The following is an 18025-nucleotide window of genomic DNA, read 5'->3' as shown; positions in this document are numbered from 1 at the left end:
GTCTAGGTGAAGCATGATGCCCTGCTTTTCTGATCCTACTAAGATTATATAGTGCTTGTATATATTTTATTAGATAGAACAGTTTGATTCAAACTTTTCCTTTTTCATGTTATGTTTTCCTACATTTAAATATAGAAAAGCCTCCTGCAACATTTGAATTAAGCTACAACTCTTTTTCTTTCTATATTAACTCCTGAGCCCTCCAAAAAGGCTCTGCCAGTTGAACCAGAAGTATCCCTCCTGAGTTAAGAGGAGAAACCTAAGCTACATGGATTTTAATAATAATAATAATGATGATAATAATAACAATATTCTTTGCAATCCTTGAAAGAACAAGTGTATTATGGTGTCTCTAGAAAGGCCACAGCAGGGGTGAGTGTGGAAGGCTGCAGAAAGGAACATGCATTCTTTTAGCGGTCTATTGTTAACTCTGGTCCCAGTAATGCATCATCCAATTTGTTGATCCTCCCCTCTCCATCCATCTCCTTAGGATATCCAAGAGTTGGACATCTCCAAGCAATTTTTTTAGATTTGGACATTAACAGGCAGATACCAACTGAACAGCAGTCAGTCAACTAAGCTTCTACCCGTACAGTTTAAAAAATTATAAATCTATAACACTTGTCAAAAAAACCCCCAAAAAACAATACAAAGCTATCTTCTTCTTAAGTTGTTACAGTGGTGCTCACTGGACCCTACTTATGTCCCCAGACACAAGTCAAAGAACCATCTTAGTAGTGCACATGTGAAAATGCCAAAACAAAAATACTTCTGATATGCACCTCCCACTGTTATTCATCAATAGTCAAAAAAATTCAAAGGGAATAGGAAGAGTTCTTTCAGTGTGAGTAACTTCAGAGTTCGGACAGAGGTTTGGAGAGGTGCCATCCAATTTTTCACTTTTAAAATGAAATGTTGAACTGAAATACAGTAAAAAAGTTAATTCATCCTATTTACATATCCTCTTTTAATGCCTGTGGTGATTTTACAATCACAAATTCTTTTTATATAGTTTTAATACTTTTATAGGACATATTTTTTTATCCTAGAAGCTAAACTAACTACAGCTCTAAAATAATATGCCCTGGCAAAGCAGGCACCACTAATATGAGAGGAATATGGGAAAGATAAGGCAAGAGACAACTTATGAGTATACTCTGTTACATACTTACCATATCTACAGATCTGTTGTGCAAGAGAAGCATTTGAAAATCCTCAAAAGCTTTTTGCTCACAAAAAGCCACAAATGAAAAAAGGCACAATAAAATGTAGAATTTACAAACAACGAACACATTCAGTTCCATACACTGCACATGAATTAGGCAGAACAATCTGCTAAGATCCTACTTGCACAGAAGTGATCAATTGTGCAGACAGGGCAACATATTTGTCTGCTGTCTGTGAATGGACATACTCCACACCCATGAGCAGTAAGGTTTGGGGTTTGTAGGGGGTTTGTTTGTTGGGGTGGTCAGTTGTTTATTAAAAGATATTTTCTTTTTTTCTTAACCTTTAAGCAATTTGCATTGGCCTACAAGTCTGTTCTGGTCTCAGAATGGAATGCAACACTTGTCTCAGGCCATGGTTTAGACTAGGACAGTAACTCAGAACAAGAATACTGATATATTAATAACATTAATAATAACCTGTGCAAATGTAGAGCTGTTTTAATGTTTAACTAGAAATGGAAGCTACACACATGTAAATGCTTATAGTAGTTATTTAGTGTGCAATAAAAAAACCCAAACAACAAACCTATGACATTTGACAGAATTGTGTTGGACACTATACATCCTATTTTCTGCAATTCCACAAAATTCCCACTCTACTGTTACTTTTCCTGAGAGGTCAGTACATCCCAAAGGCAGTCTTCGTGATGTGGTGCCTTATGTAGTTTTACTCTGCTGCAAGATGCTGTACAACAATTAGATGTTATATTTATGCAGCTGCTGCCACAGACTTTTTGATAGAATATACTATATATATTTAAAAACAAAAACAAAAACATAACATGCATGGAGTTCCACCCAACACAAGCAAGTTAGGCTCTGGAAAAACTCATAAGAAGCCAGTTTTCTTTGCCCATGTGAAAATGGATTCAGTGGAATGAACCTTTCTGCAAGAAGGGAAGGATTTGTATTTGTTACAGAGTTCTGCTCTCTGTGTGCACCTATACCCACCTGCTGGTAAGGATCCCTTTTGCTGAGAAGCATGTTGTAACTGGAGAATATGGAAACAGTCATTTAAGCAGTTCATGGTTGCCATGGAAGTTGCTTTGAGCATTAACAGGTCTTGATCCAAGGACGTAAGGTGACCGGAGACAGGAAGGCATTCTATGCTCCTGATCAAGTCTCTCTGCTGGCCCTCAGCCTGAGACATCATCTGCCAAACAAAACAGTCACTTACCAGGGGGTGGAAGTGCTGTGTGATACGTGTTCAGCTGTGCACACAGAGGATCCCAAATGATTTTATGACAATAAAACTACAAGGTAACAGATGTATGCCAAGGTAACTGTACTTCGTTTTCTTGATGCAGCTACTACAGAGTCATTAAATGCATAATGAAATTCCCATGGCAATACATGGCACCTTATTAACAAGCAAAAGAATAATCGAAGTCATTCAAAAAAGAAGGAATTTGAACATGAGACTTGCTGCAACAAATATCAACACTTTCATGCCTAGTTGATAAGGATGAGGGGAACCCCACATGCACTCTGCGTGAGAAGTAATTAAACTCCGTGCTCTGCACAGACTGGAAAAGGCTCTGCTATCTGTGGGTATAAAGATCTTTTCACTCCCTACAAGAACAGATGCAGTACTTCAAAGGAAAAATCCACATTACTCATTTTGGCTCAAACCATAAAGGATTATCATTTGTTGCCTGCACTGACACCACAGTCAGGATCACTATCTTACCATGTACTTTGCAGAGAGGGGAGAAAGCCAGCAGGATTTTCATCTTCATTATGTGTTCAAATTGCAGTTGTCCTGTTGTCATTGTCCACCTTGCTCTCCCCCCCAAGCTCCCTTCTGCCCTCACACAGAGCTCCACACCCTTAAATCACAGAATCTGTAACAACATTTGCCCACATGTGCTTTGCAAAGCACACCAGCCACCAAGCAGCACTCACAGAAACACAGTATTACCTGATCTTTGAATCACAGGGATGCTAGTCCCCTTTCTGGGGCAGAACAACAAATATCAATGTAACTGGACAGCACTGCTCTGTAATCATTACATGTTCTGGCAGTTGAGTTAAATGTAAAGACAGATTGATTTAGCAGAGCAGCAGCAGAATTTCTTTAAAGAATCTAAGGTGCATTAATGCATTTATAACTGCTACAGCACTACGTAGCTTTTTAATTCACCAATCCTAGCAGTATCTTACTGGATTTTTTTTTCAGTACTTCTGCCTGCAATCCCTTCTAGGAACTATTTTAAGATTTTATGCAATACTTAAGGAACATGTATTCATCCAAGGTCACGGTATGTGGTATTTGGAACACTTAAGGGCTTGGTATGTAGCATGTGAATGCACAGAGCATTGGCTCTTTGGAAGTGTTTAACTGTGCAGAGTCAGCCTTAGAGCTGACAGGGCAGAAAGCTAGTAAAATAATTATATACAGCCTTGTCTATGCAAACACACCACTGCTATCACAACATATGTCTCCTTTTCCTCCAGTCATGAACGTGATAAAAGTCTTTGTGTGCAGTTTTTTTCCAGTACTTTGAAAAAGTGTGTTGGATTAAAAAAACCAAAATCCACAGATAGTCAGCTGACAAATCATGATGATCCTTCTGGTGACCTTCACTGTTAGTAATTTACTATGTGGTAGGACCCAAGCACTTCATTCCAGCATCAGGTCAGACAACAGGACAAGCCATGCTATGCTGAGCATTGCAGTTCAAATAGGCACATCTCCCCTTCCAACCAACACACTTTGAACAGTCCTAAGTTTTTTCCTATTTATACACTCAGATTTGGAAAAAAAAAAATAAAGTAGTGCAAGAAGATGAAAAGCACTGTGACTAAAAATGCAATATCAATGAGAAGTTTACAGGCAATTGTTCTCACTTTGCAAACACATACACCTGCATTTAGTGCAAGTCAGCATAAAGATCCTCTTAAATCTCCTGCTTTGCAAGGTATCCAAGTCAGCAGCGTGACACATATTCAGCCAAGAACGAGGGGAAGTAAAAGGGAAAGAGACTGACAGAAGGCCCAGCTATAGAGCAATTCATAGGAAAATCAAAAAAGGTCACCATGCAGCCAGCAGATCCTTTGAAAGAGAAGTTGCTCTTCCCACAGCTTCTCAAACAGAATTTGTAAGTATTGAAGCTGTATCATGCTCAGGTGTAACAGGCGCGTACCTGCCCTTGAAGTATTTCAACTATATCTTTAAATAAAAAAGTAGGCATTGTATCTAATAAGCATTTTAGCTTTAAAAAAAAGGCAAGCAAACTAACATTGAGAAAAGCTGTTACTACTGAGGATTCTTCATCTGTACAGGTCAAAAATTTTGAAGTTGGTAAATAATCATGCTGAGTCTCCCAACTCAGTAGCAATCAAGAGAGAGCATAAATAGTTTCCTGTGCTCTTTGCAATGCCAAGAAAAATCATTCCACTTTACTTCCCACCCAGTGAGAATCCCAATTAGAGAATGCAAGCCACTGCTTCAGTGCTCCAGCTCACACACACACGTACCTTTCCTCCCTAAAATTTTGAATGCCATATCACCTTTCGAAAAGTCAAAAAGTGAAAAAGCCATTTCTGAAATACTACCTCATTTAAAGGCAGCTTCTCAAACACCAAAATACAATAACAACAAAAAAGAAACACTGCTCAGAGAGCTATTGGCATCAATTCTATAAATATTAATGCCGTATTCTATCTTGTCACTGCTTTCATGTAATAGGTAGGAAAGTGAAAGTATTATTTAAGTTCACCAAATGCTGTAAGTGTTGCACCACACTACTAAGAAGTTTATCACAAGTAAGAGGTAACTTGAAAATCAAACTGAAAAACAACTGCCTATAAGGTTTCAGTTCTAAAATGAATTCGGAAGACAAACTTCTCTTTCACAAGATAAAGCAGATGAAACAGCTTACAAAACACAGAAGCCAGAGGAATGCTAGAATTTTTCCTGAGTACCTGGCAGGATTTCACATGTCTCTGCATTAGTACTATTGGAGACTTTACTGCTATTAGAGGATAAAAACAGGATGTCAGCAGTTACCCTTTTGCAAGACATCTGCAAGAACAGTCTGCTGTGAACAGAGAGATTCACAGATTCTAAGGTCTAAAATCTACCCCGTAAATATTCACAAGTTCCATCAACCAGTAGTCCGTCTGTTCTGTCACTCAAGATGGAAAAGTAATTATTTCTGTTTTTCCCCCCAAAATAGACTACACCTGAATGTGTAGTGGAAAAAAAAAAGCAGGCTTCTGAATTGCTCTCTCTTCCCTAGACAATTTGTCCAAATTAATCAGCATACCAGAAAGTGGTATTACTATTCTTAAACATCAATCATGACCAACTTCTCCTCAGTCACAGGAGATACAAGCACAGCTTAGTCAGTTCTTCCACAGCTTGACATGGGAAGAAAAGTGTATAATAGCATCACAGTATATGATGTCATACTTCCTCCTTAACGATATTCCCTTGTCACTTGTAGTGCCAGGACTTGCAAGGAAGAGAACATGCATAGTTCTATCTTCAGCATCAGGATACTGTTGCAGAGCACAAAAATCACAGAATAAACACCACATACTTCTACAATTAGCCAAGGCAAGTTCCTTATCCTCACACAGCTGTGCAGTAATAGCTTAGGACATGCTACTGACAATACATCCAACTAAGACTAGCAGGTTTCTGCACAATCCTACAAACAACATGACAGCTCTCTCAAAAAACTGTAAGATAATTTAAAGCATACAAACCTCTCTAACATCTACAAGGTGATCTGGTTGCATAATGGGAACTCTTTTTCCTGCTGGCAATCTGTGATGTCCAACACTGAAGAAGGAAACTGCATTTTGACTGGGTCTTCTCTGCACACCAGGAGAGTTGGCGCTTCCTTGGGATGCAAGAGAGAAGCTGCGAGATTTCAGAGGAGGGTTGTTCTAGTGAATAAATAAGCATATTGAGAAACATTTACAATTAATCCTAATAATCAACAAATGTTCTAATATGAAAGATAAAGCAGAACAGCTTAATTCCTGATTTTTTAAAGAGTAAGGATGGATGACAAAGCCCTAATAACTTATTAGTAGCAACTGCTAAATATTTTGCACTGTCTGCTGCCAGTTGCCCTGTTTTACAGTCCAATTAGGATCAATCTGTGAAACTGGATTGATCAATAAGTATCACTTCTCTGACTTGAAAATTAGTCCTTGATCTGCAACAGTACCAGAAATTGACTCCTAAAAGGTCCTGCAAGGATAGAGCTAACATTTAAGAGAATGGAATTTTGTTTAGAACTACTAATTGAACTTATTTCTCACAACAAAGCCAGCTACAAGATGTTGATTGTAACTTAAAAGCAAGGCTTTGTTCAGGTATCAGAACAGGTGTTATGCCAATCAGGAGGTTCTATAAAATACACTGTATTTGCAACCACCACATTGTTGGTTAGCAACAGTACCCAGATATAGTGTTGAGGACTTGCTTCTCAAACATGGGAATTCATCCTAAATTTATTTGTGGGCTGTTGAGTGGTTTTTAGAAGAAAAGTAAAGGTTAAAAAAAAAAAGTAAAGCTCTCAAAAGGGAAGGGCTTCAACAACATGAAGTCCTGTTTCCTCATCCATTAAAAAAAAACATGCAAGGCCACTGGAAAAATACTGGGCTAATACTCTGATCTTTCATCTCTGCTCCCTGTTCAAATACCAGCTCAGCATCACCTGCTCACTCAGCTCTTCAGAGGCTAATGGACTTCACTCTGTTTCATTCCTAGAGCATATGCCTATTACAAGTCATCTATTACACAGAAAAACGTTCTTTGACACAAATTTCAAGCCCAACCATGGGCCCTTTCGTAATATTTGTCTTAGATGGCAGGATAGTTGTATTTGCAACTACTACCAGCCTAAATTATTTCTGCCCATGAAAATATCAGTCATACCTTTCCAATAGCTTCCGTGTGATGCTGTGTGCAGATCTGTAGCCTGCTAACCCAGTGCTGCCGTTCTTTAGCATCAGTAGCTAACAAAAGTAAACCAAAAGGATTATGTCTGAAGACATTTCAAAGTAGGGACAAAAAAGACTGGTTCATTCTTTAAAACACTTGCAAGATTTTAACAGTGAGAAATAATATTTTTTTTAAATCTAAAACCTGTTCACATGTAATAACTATAATACTAAAGCAAGTTCAGCATAAATAGTATATACTTTTTCTTTCTTTCTTGTTGTTTTTTTGTTACAAAATTAATTGGGAAAAAAAAAATCAACAAACCATAACTCCCCTCACACATATCATCAGCTAACAACATGAAACACTTTCCTGGAATAAGAGTAAGGTACCCTGAATTAGAAAATGACAGCAAACCTACAAGGAAAGAAATACTAAAAGTTATTAGCCCAGATTTCTGTAGCCTACAAAATCAGAGAATGGGATTTTATAACCACCATGAGGCAGTTAACAAGCTGAACATTAGGAATAATACAGTTCTCTGCCAAGCATCCACACAGTGCTGTCACCTACAATGACTTAGAAACTTTGAATCAGTACAATTTAAGGACACTATACATGGAGATTAAACCCCCCTCTACACATATGAAGTTCTGGGTCTTCTGAAGGTCATGAAACCCAAATATTAGGGAACTATCCATAAAGAAGAGCGGGATGAAAAGTTTTGCACACAATTCCCACTGCAGCAGTCTGCAAACAAGTTCTCTCTCCTGGGCCGTGCAGCCAAGGCCAGCCAAGCAGCCACAGGTGAGAGTCAGGACTGTCCCCTAGTGGAAGAATCCCCTGCCCAAGAATCCAGGTCCTACCTCTTAGTTTATACTGCTCCCCGCTGGCAGCGTTGACTGTGAAGGTGTGAGAGTCCTCATCACTGGGTGAGATGACAGCCCCAGCCAGCTGCAGGGTACCCCTGGGTTTTAGATGTCTGGACTGCTCATTCACAAAGTACTCCAGCAGGCCAGCATCATTGTTTAACACAAAAAACCTGCAATGACAACAAAGCAAATACACTAAATAAAACCTGCTCCTTTTCCTTTTTTTTTCTGTTTTGTGAGGGTGGTGGTACTGGGAGAAGTCAATACTTTCATTACAAGTTGGCACAGATGGCATTGGGACTTAATGACTTGAGTCAGGCAATTGGCCAGTGTAGTCTCTCCAATATTAATTTGGTTGCATTGTGTTGGTCTAATAACAGGACCAAACAGGAAACCTGACCAGAGAATTTCACCTGACATAGAAAATCAAGTTATTGCAGGCCAGACAGACATCCTGGAGAACTAAAGGGAAAAGCTTGTTTGAATTTGAAGTAAAGAAGTCTTCAATATTTTTTTTAATGATGGCATGACTTAGCATAAAGCTGAAGACTCAACAGCAAACACAAAGACAATATTTTTTAATGGAAAAGGACAAAAACCCTAATGCTGTAAACGCTTTTTACACATACAAGCTTAGTTACAAGCCACCAAATGAGTTAACTGCTTCCTACGCCTTTTTTTATTCATGTCTTAGTACAAATATAATTCACATACACATTAGCTTAATCTATACTGAGAAAAGCATAAGACTCTTGCAAAAAGTTTGTCTAAGAGAAATAGGGAAATCCCAGTATTATTAAAAAAATCTGAAACCATTTAGATGCTGCAGAGACCAACATTACCAAAAAGCACCATAAAAGACTTACCGATATTGCCAGCCAGTGACAAGATTGGTGTATTTCATTAAGTAGCCATAAATATTTTCCATGTGATCACTATCAAAAGAGAGAGAAAAGCAATCAGCCAACAGTAAACATATTTTAGATCTTCCCAGCTTCTGATCATCATCATCTATTCTCAGATGATGAATTTTCATCTTCATTTTTAGAAGGGCACTATCATTTTAATAAAGCTACACCTCACAGATTTTCCAGTCTCGTTCCTAAAATAATTTCTTAAAGACATTTTAACTATATTTACTGAATTCCAAATAATTTCAAATCATAATTAGCTTCAGCAATACTTGTTTTATTCAACAGGCACTTCTGGACACATTTTTACAAGTTTCAGGTAATTAAAGACTTAGTATCCATGCTGCTTCTGGTTCCCACTCCCTCTTCTAAGCAAGCTTTCTATTTTTGGACGCCTGAACAAAATTCACTTTCACAAGCTTTTCAACAGAACCTTTATCATGGTCACCAACCAAAACAGTCCACAGGTGGTCCTACACCAGTGTGGTGTTATTAATCCCTAATGCCCAGCACCCTTCTCCCTGCACAAACAGTCACACTCCCAAACAGATGTTCTACAGAACACAACATGCAGGTGCAGTCACATCAACATATTCTGAAATCTAAAGCAGGAGCCAAAACATCTCCTCCTCTGGCCTGACAGGAAAATCAGGTAGTTTCTTTTTCAAAGACTGAACTTGCAACATCCACCAAAAATGAGAATCCATCAAAGTCATTTTGGCATTGCATATACAGGCAAAATACATTGCTGCTTCTGAAAATCAGTTGCCCTAAATAAGGCTTACAAGTGCTATGGCTACAAACTACTCACTTTAAGATCACAGTTTAAAGACCTGTTTTATGCTGTATGTTCCCACAGTTCTAGAAATGCCACCTCAATGCCCTCGCCTCTTACAGCAGGGCATAATCCTACAGTGAAGAACACACTCTTGGATAGACAATTCAGGTCTCCAGCATGAGGAGTTCCTATTATTTCAATGAAGAATTGAAACAGTGACCCAAATATCAGACATTATTTGATTTTTTTTAAAAAAATTGTATTTAACTAATCTTATTTAGATTTTAAGTTAAAATTTTGGTAGTTCATAGTATGTTGAAGATCAAATGAAATTATTCAGAGTCCAATGGAGCAGCAGCCTGTCTTGGTCATAAAAAGGTCAAAGTAGTGCCATATCAGCGAAAGGGGAAAAGTGGGGAAAAACAGGATTACTACAGCCAAAGGATCATCTCTATTAGTGGGTCTTGGTTGCAAACGTAGTTTGACTAAGTATGGAAGTAAATTTCAAATAACAGCTGAAGCTGCTTTCTACACCTCGTTTATACACAGTGTCAGTATCACCAGATTAATTAGATACCTGCCAATTTGATAAATGTAATGTTACACTGTTTCACCCTAAGGGAAGCCATTTAGGACGACACTAATGAAAACAGCAACAGAGTAAATCACTCTCATTCCGTATTACTACTCAAACAAGAGATGCAAGAATGTATATATTTTTAAGGAAAAACAAGTTACTGATTTAAAAGCAAAAATACACATTCTAGCTACTACAGTAACAATCAGAATTGCAGTAATATCCTGCAGTGGAGAGCAGCCAGTAGGACTATCTAGGAATTTAATTTCTAATAGCTCATTAAGTGTTACTAAGGATAAAAGTAAAACCAAGGAGAGCAGAGGGTGTTCAGGCTATCGTGTATTTTAAATGTATGAAAATGTATGAAAAGCTAAAGGAGACATAATCAAACTCATCCTCTGCAGACGCCTCTCATTTGTTATTATTGGCATACAAGGGAAGTACAGTTTAGACTTCCTCGCTGCCTTAATTTAGCTGAATGTTATGAGATTGCATAGTCATAAAAATGTATGAGCTTGGGTTTTAATCGTCAGAAAATCGTCCCTAGTCACAGCTAATTGTTTTTCAGTTTTAGTGAATGCAAGCTTCACTCCTGCTTTTCAATGAGACATCGTACACAACCCTGCAATTCGGGCTAGAGGCACTGTGCTCTCCCATTAACTGAAGTGCCTAAATCAGAGGAACCTTTAACAGAACCCAAGAAAAATTAGAAAAGTAACTTCGGACTGCAGTGAATACAGCACACCTATGTGTATGGCCCAGGGAAGTCCACTCATCTGACAACGGGAAATTAAAGTCTTTGATTAAAATCATTTGACCATTTTTCTTTTTGACATATGAGATGGCTGATTTTGTCAGTCTTCGGAAAAAGGAAAAAGCCACTGTAGCAGGGAGTGCAGCTCTCCTGGTGATGTACTTCCATATCAAATGACCACTTGACTACATTTTGCCTTCATCTGCATGTTCCTCTTCACTTGGATTTTCATTTTGACTATACCCAAATTTCTCCCATTGCCTCCTCTTCAAAAACTTCTATCTCTAGCCTCATGAGTCCCAAAAGTTGGAGGGTTCAACTGAAAGGCTTTGAAAACATCCCCCCACAGAAGTCTGAAAAAGTGACTGAGGACAAACAAGCCAGTCACCCCCAGCAATGTGAGCACTGCCAATCTGAAAGGAGCACTTTGCAGCAAATGAACACGAGTGCATGATGTTAAACACACCAACCAGCTGTGTTCCAGAATCCCTGACTCTTCACACAGGGGGTTCCCAAACCCCATATCTCAAACAGAAGAGCTATAACTCAATGGACAAGGTGAAGCCCAGAAGTACATTCAGCAGGTACCTCCCACTCACTGCCAGGGATGAGACTAAACTGTGGGAGATTAGGAGGACATTAGAAGAGCCAAAGTCCAAAGAGATGGAGCATGAGAAGAGGTCCCTGCTAAATGAGCCGCCTCTTGGACAATACCGATTGAATTATTTTCCTCCTTAATTGTGCTCATGCATCTGCATTAGAACTGCACAAACCCAAAAGACTGTATTTGGCTTTCACCCTGCCAAAGGCTGGACAAACTTTTAGCACCCATGCCAGTAACAGACCGCCTGCCTGGCAAGGGTAAGGAAAAACTTGGCTGATACTGCAAATATTTCCCGTGACAGCATAAGGGCCGAGGGGTGAACAAATAACCAAATATAAGAGTAAAAGCACAGACCTTATAGGCACTACTCAGACTATCTGAGCACAAATTCCCACACCACGTTGGGCAGGGAATTTTCAACATTTAAACTAAGGCTTGTTTTTAAATAACAATTTTATACACTGAAGAAATCTAAATCCAGTCTGCAAATCACAATTCACAAAAAGTAATTCCATAACTGCACACAACACAGGACAGAACTACAGTTAACCTCCTAATCTTCTGGGTAAGCACTAGTACTTTCCTATGAATACTGGAAAATATTCTCAGTATTACTTATGAACAAGGTCAGGGATTATAACTAGAGCATTTCTTCAAGAATTTTAAGATGAGTGTCTCTGCAGTAAAAGTTAAACTAAGATATTTGTTGTTGCTAAAGCAGTATTGTAAGACAGTTAATATTCTAAAAAAAATTCCAAAAAACAACCACAGAAAACCCAGTAATATTTCACTAGTATGGAATTAACAGCAAAGCTCTACAGAGCAGTACAAAAGGCTTTAAGATGGTAGACTTTGGGAACAAGAGGTTGAGGTTCAGGCAGTGGCTCTACTCACAGATAACCACAGTTTGTAAAATATGAGTAAGGTTGTCCTTACAGCCCTTACAATTGTTTCATTAGAAACTGTGCTGGTAAAACCTGTTTCAAAGTCACCCATGCACTTCAAAAGCCTGCACAATTCCCCACATTGGGGTTTTTGACTTCTACCAAAGAGATTTTGGAAGTGAACTTGACACAAAACACTGAACAACTTATCTCAACACTGACACTGAAGCCTGGCTACATTGGGATTTTTCCCAACTTTAGTAAGACCTTTGCATTCACAGTGTTGCCCTACATGCATGTACATGCACCCATGGGTATGTGTATCTTTCCATAGCCAAGATGCTGTTGTTGCTATCCAAAAGGCTCATCACAGTCTCAGATTGTCAGAGGAACAGCAATAATGAGTCAACAACTCCTAAAGGCCCCATTTCTGTTGAAATTCACATGTCCTGTCAAAGAAAGGAAATGTTGCAACAGACATGTCATAGCCTTAAGGATTAAAAAAAAAATAAAATTTATTTTAACTTTGCTGGGCTACTTTAAGTGACTTTAAGTGAGGATACTATACAAATCACAACCTAGGAAAAAATTATGCAGAAACTTGTCTCAGAAACATCTGAACTCCAGCTCAGCACAACCACCACCTCCTAAAATCTGGGTTTTTTTCCAAAATGTTGAACACCACTGAACTTGACTTCCCATTTCTCACACTTGTTTAGTTTATAAATATTATGAGAGGGACTGAAACTGTCCACCTAAGCAAATGACAGAATTCTATGAACAATTACACATCCGTTCATATTCGTTCTAGAAAACTATCCATCCCCTAAGTCAAAGATGTTTCCCACAAGCCGGATTTCTACATATCTACATGTCACTAAAATACAATAGAATAAAGGACTCACAAAGGATCATTGTTAGCTTATTTATCCTTTTCTAGTTCTACTCATCCTTTTCTAGCATGACTCTTTAAGTTGCAGCAGCTGTCAGTGCCTTGCAGGGTGGTCTCTTGTCCCAGGGGAGAAACAAGATAGTGACAGTCAGGCCAAATTCCCCTGTATCCTGTTTACATGCAGCACCCAAGCCTTGAACAGATACTGAGGAACAGCAGTCCCACAATGACGTCTTTCAGCAGCTTCTGCCAAGACACCCAGGCTCACACCTGACATGTACTGGGACAACATTTTCTCCTAGAAGAAACAGCGATGCAAAAGGTTTCTCCACCCTTTTTTCATACACCTCACATGCAGCTCTCCCCAAAAGCCCCCCACAAACAAATCACTGCAAGCAGTGGCGCAAAATTACACCCATCTGGAAAGCCATTACACAATAGTTCCAAGACTGCCCTTCAGATGATTTTAATTTTGCTGGGACCCAGACAGCACCACGTGGGATACTTTGAGCAGCCAAGTCTCTGAAGACCCAACAGCTGCTTGAAGAGCAGAGGCAGCTGCCAAAGGCTTCCCCACAGACTTGCGTAAGGCCTGACTACAAGCAGCATCCAAGTATGTGTGGATTTGCTCACAGCAGGAAGGATGGCCAGGAATTTGGAGCCCATGCAGATGTCAGGGAGGGCTCCTGAAGGAAGATCCAGCCCATGAAGATGCGAGGAAGGGCTCCTAAAGGGGGATCCAGCCCATGCAGATATCAGGGAGGGCTCCTGAAGGGGGATCCAGCCTCCAGAGCTGCCAGCACCAACATGGTGCCTTAGGACCCTGGCCAAGGGAAGACACTTCTTCCTACTGAGCTCACAGCAAAATGCAAAATTCTGGTGAAAGAGACCATCTTCATATTAAAAGATATCAAAGCATAAAGAAAAGAAAAGAAAGAAACTGGGATTGTAAGAGTGCAAACCAATTAGTGATTTTGACTATACAGTTTGGAAAAAGCAATAACCATTTTCACTGAACTTGTTCGTCTCTGTCTGCCCACAGGGTCACTGTTGGCAACAGCCTGTTTTTTGCTCACTGGGCACTGCAAAGTGCTTATCTACAATGCACTGATTCCCCTTTTCCTTACACAGAGGGGAAGTGTAGGGGAGAATAAAAAGGGGGAAAAAAATCCCAAACAACTATGTCAGCAATAGACAGTTTGGGCATGTCTTTTGCAACTGCAAAGATGACTTGCCCCCAAGAAACCACCACCAAATTAAGCACACTCCAGTCCCACAGCTCAGTGGTGCAAAAGCAGGCTCCCCAGTACCCCTAACAAGGTAAGGCAGAAGCATCGGTTGCTTACAGAGTATCTACATCAATACATTACCTCTGCTTTTCCAAACAGCTTTTGGAAAAAAGAAAAAAAAAATCTAACCTTGCTGTGCAATTCATCAGCAGTGCCCTACAGGGAACTGTAAAGTGGCAGCAGAGCTCCTGTTCTTCAGCTCATGTGTTTGACTACTCAGTTATAAATTTAGAAACCAAGAACACAAGTGCAAGGAAAAGCGGTCCAACACTATCACAAGAACATCAACAGTAGACCCTGGGGATACTTTGGAACACCGCTTGGCTGCAAGCGTGCTAGCAACACACACATCCTCATCAGATATAAAAACTGATCCTAACACACCGTCCTGTAAATCCTTGGGAGTACAGACATGCATTGGAAGAGCAGTGCAGGCTTGCCAGGAAGAAAGGGTGTGGCAGAGCTGTCATGACATAGCCCAGGCTTCCTGCCCAGGAGTAGAGGGGCTCTCCCATGGCCCAGCCTCCCCAACCCCTGTTATGAACACAGTAGTTGTGTTTGCACCTCAAGTTCTATCAATACTAGTTCTCAAGGGGAACGCTAAATCAAGCTTACAGGTTTTTGTTTTAAAACCATCTTAACTAAACTTGTATTTGATTCTCCTCTTTTGTGCGTTAATGGCACAGGTCAATGATATACAATTGTAACACTTTTACAGAGTAGCAAATGGAAAAAAGAAAACGGATAATATTTAATTAATAAGTAGCTCTCACTGAACAACTGTAAAACTGATTATTTAACTACTTCATAATTTACAGAGCTCTTTAGCTCTCACAATACGTCTGCCTGGAAAAAATTGCAGTGAGATTCAGCTAAGCAATTTGTCTCACACATAGATGAACTCCTCAAGTCAGCAAGAACTCCACTCACATACAATTTATTTGCGGATTTGCGTCAGCAGAACAGAACTGAAAGTGGACCCAAGAGTCAGTAGCCAACCCTGCAGATTGTTCTGCAATGATATAGCTGGAAAAAAATAACTGTAGATTCAGCCAACAACATTTTAGAGCTGGAGCATATGAAAAAGCAGCACCTCTAAAGGTCTGAACTACCCACTTGATATCTCGGTCAAATAATTGTTGCCTGCACCTTTGCTACCATTTATGTTACCAGTTTACATCAGCACACCATAATGCACAGTTTCACATATTACTATTACAAAACTCAAAACTTTCACCTGATGTCTAGTTTCAGAAAGCTCAAGCAGTCAACTTAAAGCTGTTCTGCCCCGTGAACAGTACTGATATAACACAGACAAGGCAAGCACTGATAGATGAGCATCTTGGCAGTTTTTGATGATCTGCTACCTATGACACCTCAGAAAGCAGTGGATCCTGGTAAGCACTATCCACAGGAAGTGGTGAAGCAAACCTCTGTATCACTTAGTTACTCTTAGGCACAGTCCAACATGGTTCAGCTTGCTACACATTCCATCCCAGGGCATTTTGCTCTGCTTCTAGTCTAGTAGCTCTTAGCCTACCAGAAATATACAGATATGCCTTTGCAGGTTTGAGATTTTTTTTTTTTTGATTATGACTTTTAAATGATTATACTAACAAGTACACATTGCTGTCCTGGACTCTGCAGCAATAAAACACTGAAATGGAAGTTAATATACTGATCAGCTACCTCAGATTTTTGCAACATTTCAGATTCAATACTGAGCATAACAATTTATTACCACCTTTCAAGCAGGCAAGAACACACTTACTTGACTGTTGTCAATTAATGTTATCTAAATATTCAGAAATACAGACAAAAACCTGTGTGAACCACAAAACTCAAGAAGCAATGGCCATTACTGTGAAGTCTAGCAGGCAAACAGTTACAAGTGGTGCACTTCAGGATTCAACACAAGTAAATGCCTTCTAGTTGGCCAATGGACCAGCATGTGCTCTCTGCAACCTCTCAGGTCAGACCAAACCTAGGGGAGCAGTCAGGATGTAGTAGTGTTGGCTGGCTTTCCAAATTATACTATAATTCTTGGACACAGAGAAATTAAACAAAAATATTCCTACATTTAAATTGAGGCATAAGATGTTAGGAAAGTTTAAACTCTAATTAAGAAAGCACATGTTAACCACCTATGATTATGACAACACATAAAGAGAGCAGGACTACTTTCTTGTACAATGCTTTAAGTGGCCAGCAATTCCCAGAGAAGAGGTAATTAAAAAAAGTGCTCCTTTTCATCATGCAATGAGTATAAGGTATTATTCATTTGTCACTTATGCACTAGTAATGAGTTTTCTTGTGGTTTTCTTCTCTTGTGCTTGCCATGGACCCTTATGAAGGAGTCATATACTGAACAATAAAAGGATGAAAACATTGTCATTCCATTTTGCATATAGAGAACTGAGGCACAGTGAATTTTCAGCCTCTATAACTTTGAGACAGTTGCAGCCCAAATTTTATTTTATTCATACATTCAAACCATGGCTTCTGCTGGTTTCAGCTGCAGCCATGACCCTTAGAAAGTTTTGCAAAATCAGAGCCAACTGTTCCAAACCAGGCATTCAAGAAAAAGAGGAACACAGTTTGTGATCACAGGGGAAAAGCAGTTTTAATAATGTATGAGTATTACCACAGAGGAAGTCGGAGCCAGAGTCAGAAATCACCTCCTTCATACAGCATCCTGCAGTTCCACCCAGCAGATCTCATGCTTTCTGATGCATCTCCATGCAACAAATGAAACCAACTTTTGCAGTGTGAACTGGGCTCTTTGGGAAACTGATCTGGCAATGCCTAAACATTAACCAAGATTAGAGATTTCCAGCCTCATTGAGAAACTCTAAAATTTACACCTGGAAAGAAAAAGAAAAAAATGCATAGCCTTAGCAAAAAGCCTTCCCCCTGACACTGACATGCCTGCTCCTAAGCAGGCTGTCAAATACAAGACTGGCAGCTTAACACACATGAAGAAACAATATTTTTCCTACCCAACCTCAGCCCGTCCTCCCTTCCCATTTCAGCTTTAGACACACAGTGCAGAAAATCTGAAATGGTACAAGCTTTGCGAGCACCCTGAAAAGAAGGTTGTCTGACAGCATTTCCAGCAGGCAGCGATCCCCTACAAGAATTCATCAGCACAGGCAGGTGATCAGAGGGCATGTCAAGGCACGATCCTTAACTAAACAGGGGTCATCGCACTTGTGCCTTAATTTTCACAGCTCGGTGAGTAAGCACTTGAACCTTCCCAGGTTCGACCTCACAGCAGCAGCTGGTGCTTTCTGCTCCTGCATTAAGCAATGTGATTAGGTCAGGCACATG

The 18025-nt window shown here is 39.6% G+C and overlaps 1 protein-coding gene across 1 annotated transcript in view; it reads right to left on the bottom strand.

The window, feature by feature from the left end:
* The window catches only part of OSBPL11 (oxysterol binding protein like 11), a 33275-nt gene extending 15860 nt beyond the window's left edge, over positions 1-17415 (bottom strand). The window contains exons 1-6 of the mRNA XM_008922946.3: positions 17340-17415; positions 8873-8941; positions 8001-8176; positions 7129-7208; positions 5946-6128; positions 2181-2382 (exon numbers count right to left, since the gene is read on the bottom strand). Of these exons, the coding sequence (XP_008921194.1) occupies positions 2181-2382; positions 5946-6128; positions 7129-7208; positions 8001-8176; positions 8873-8934 (703 nt within the window). The 5' untranslated portion in view covers positions 8935-8941; positions 17340-17415. The remainder of the gene's footprint in view (positions 1-2180; positions 2383-5945; positions 6129-7128; positions 7209-8000; positions 8177-8872; positions 8942-17339) is intronic.
* Between the last annotated feature and the right edge of the window lie 610 nt (positions 17416-18025).

This window comes from Manacus vitellinus, unplaced genomic scaffold, assembly GCF_001715985.3.
Source record: "Manacus vitellinus isolate BGI_N305 unplaced genomic scaffold, ASM171598v3 scaffold_22_pilon, whole genome shotgun sequence".
NCBI classification, from domain to species: Eukaryota; Metazoa; Chordata; class Aves; order Passeriformes; family Pipridae; genus Manacus; species Manacus vitellinus.
Note: the sequence above shows the minus strand (reverse complement) of the source record. Positions and strands in the feature narration are given on the sequence as shown.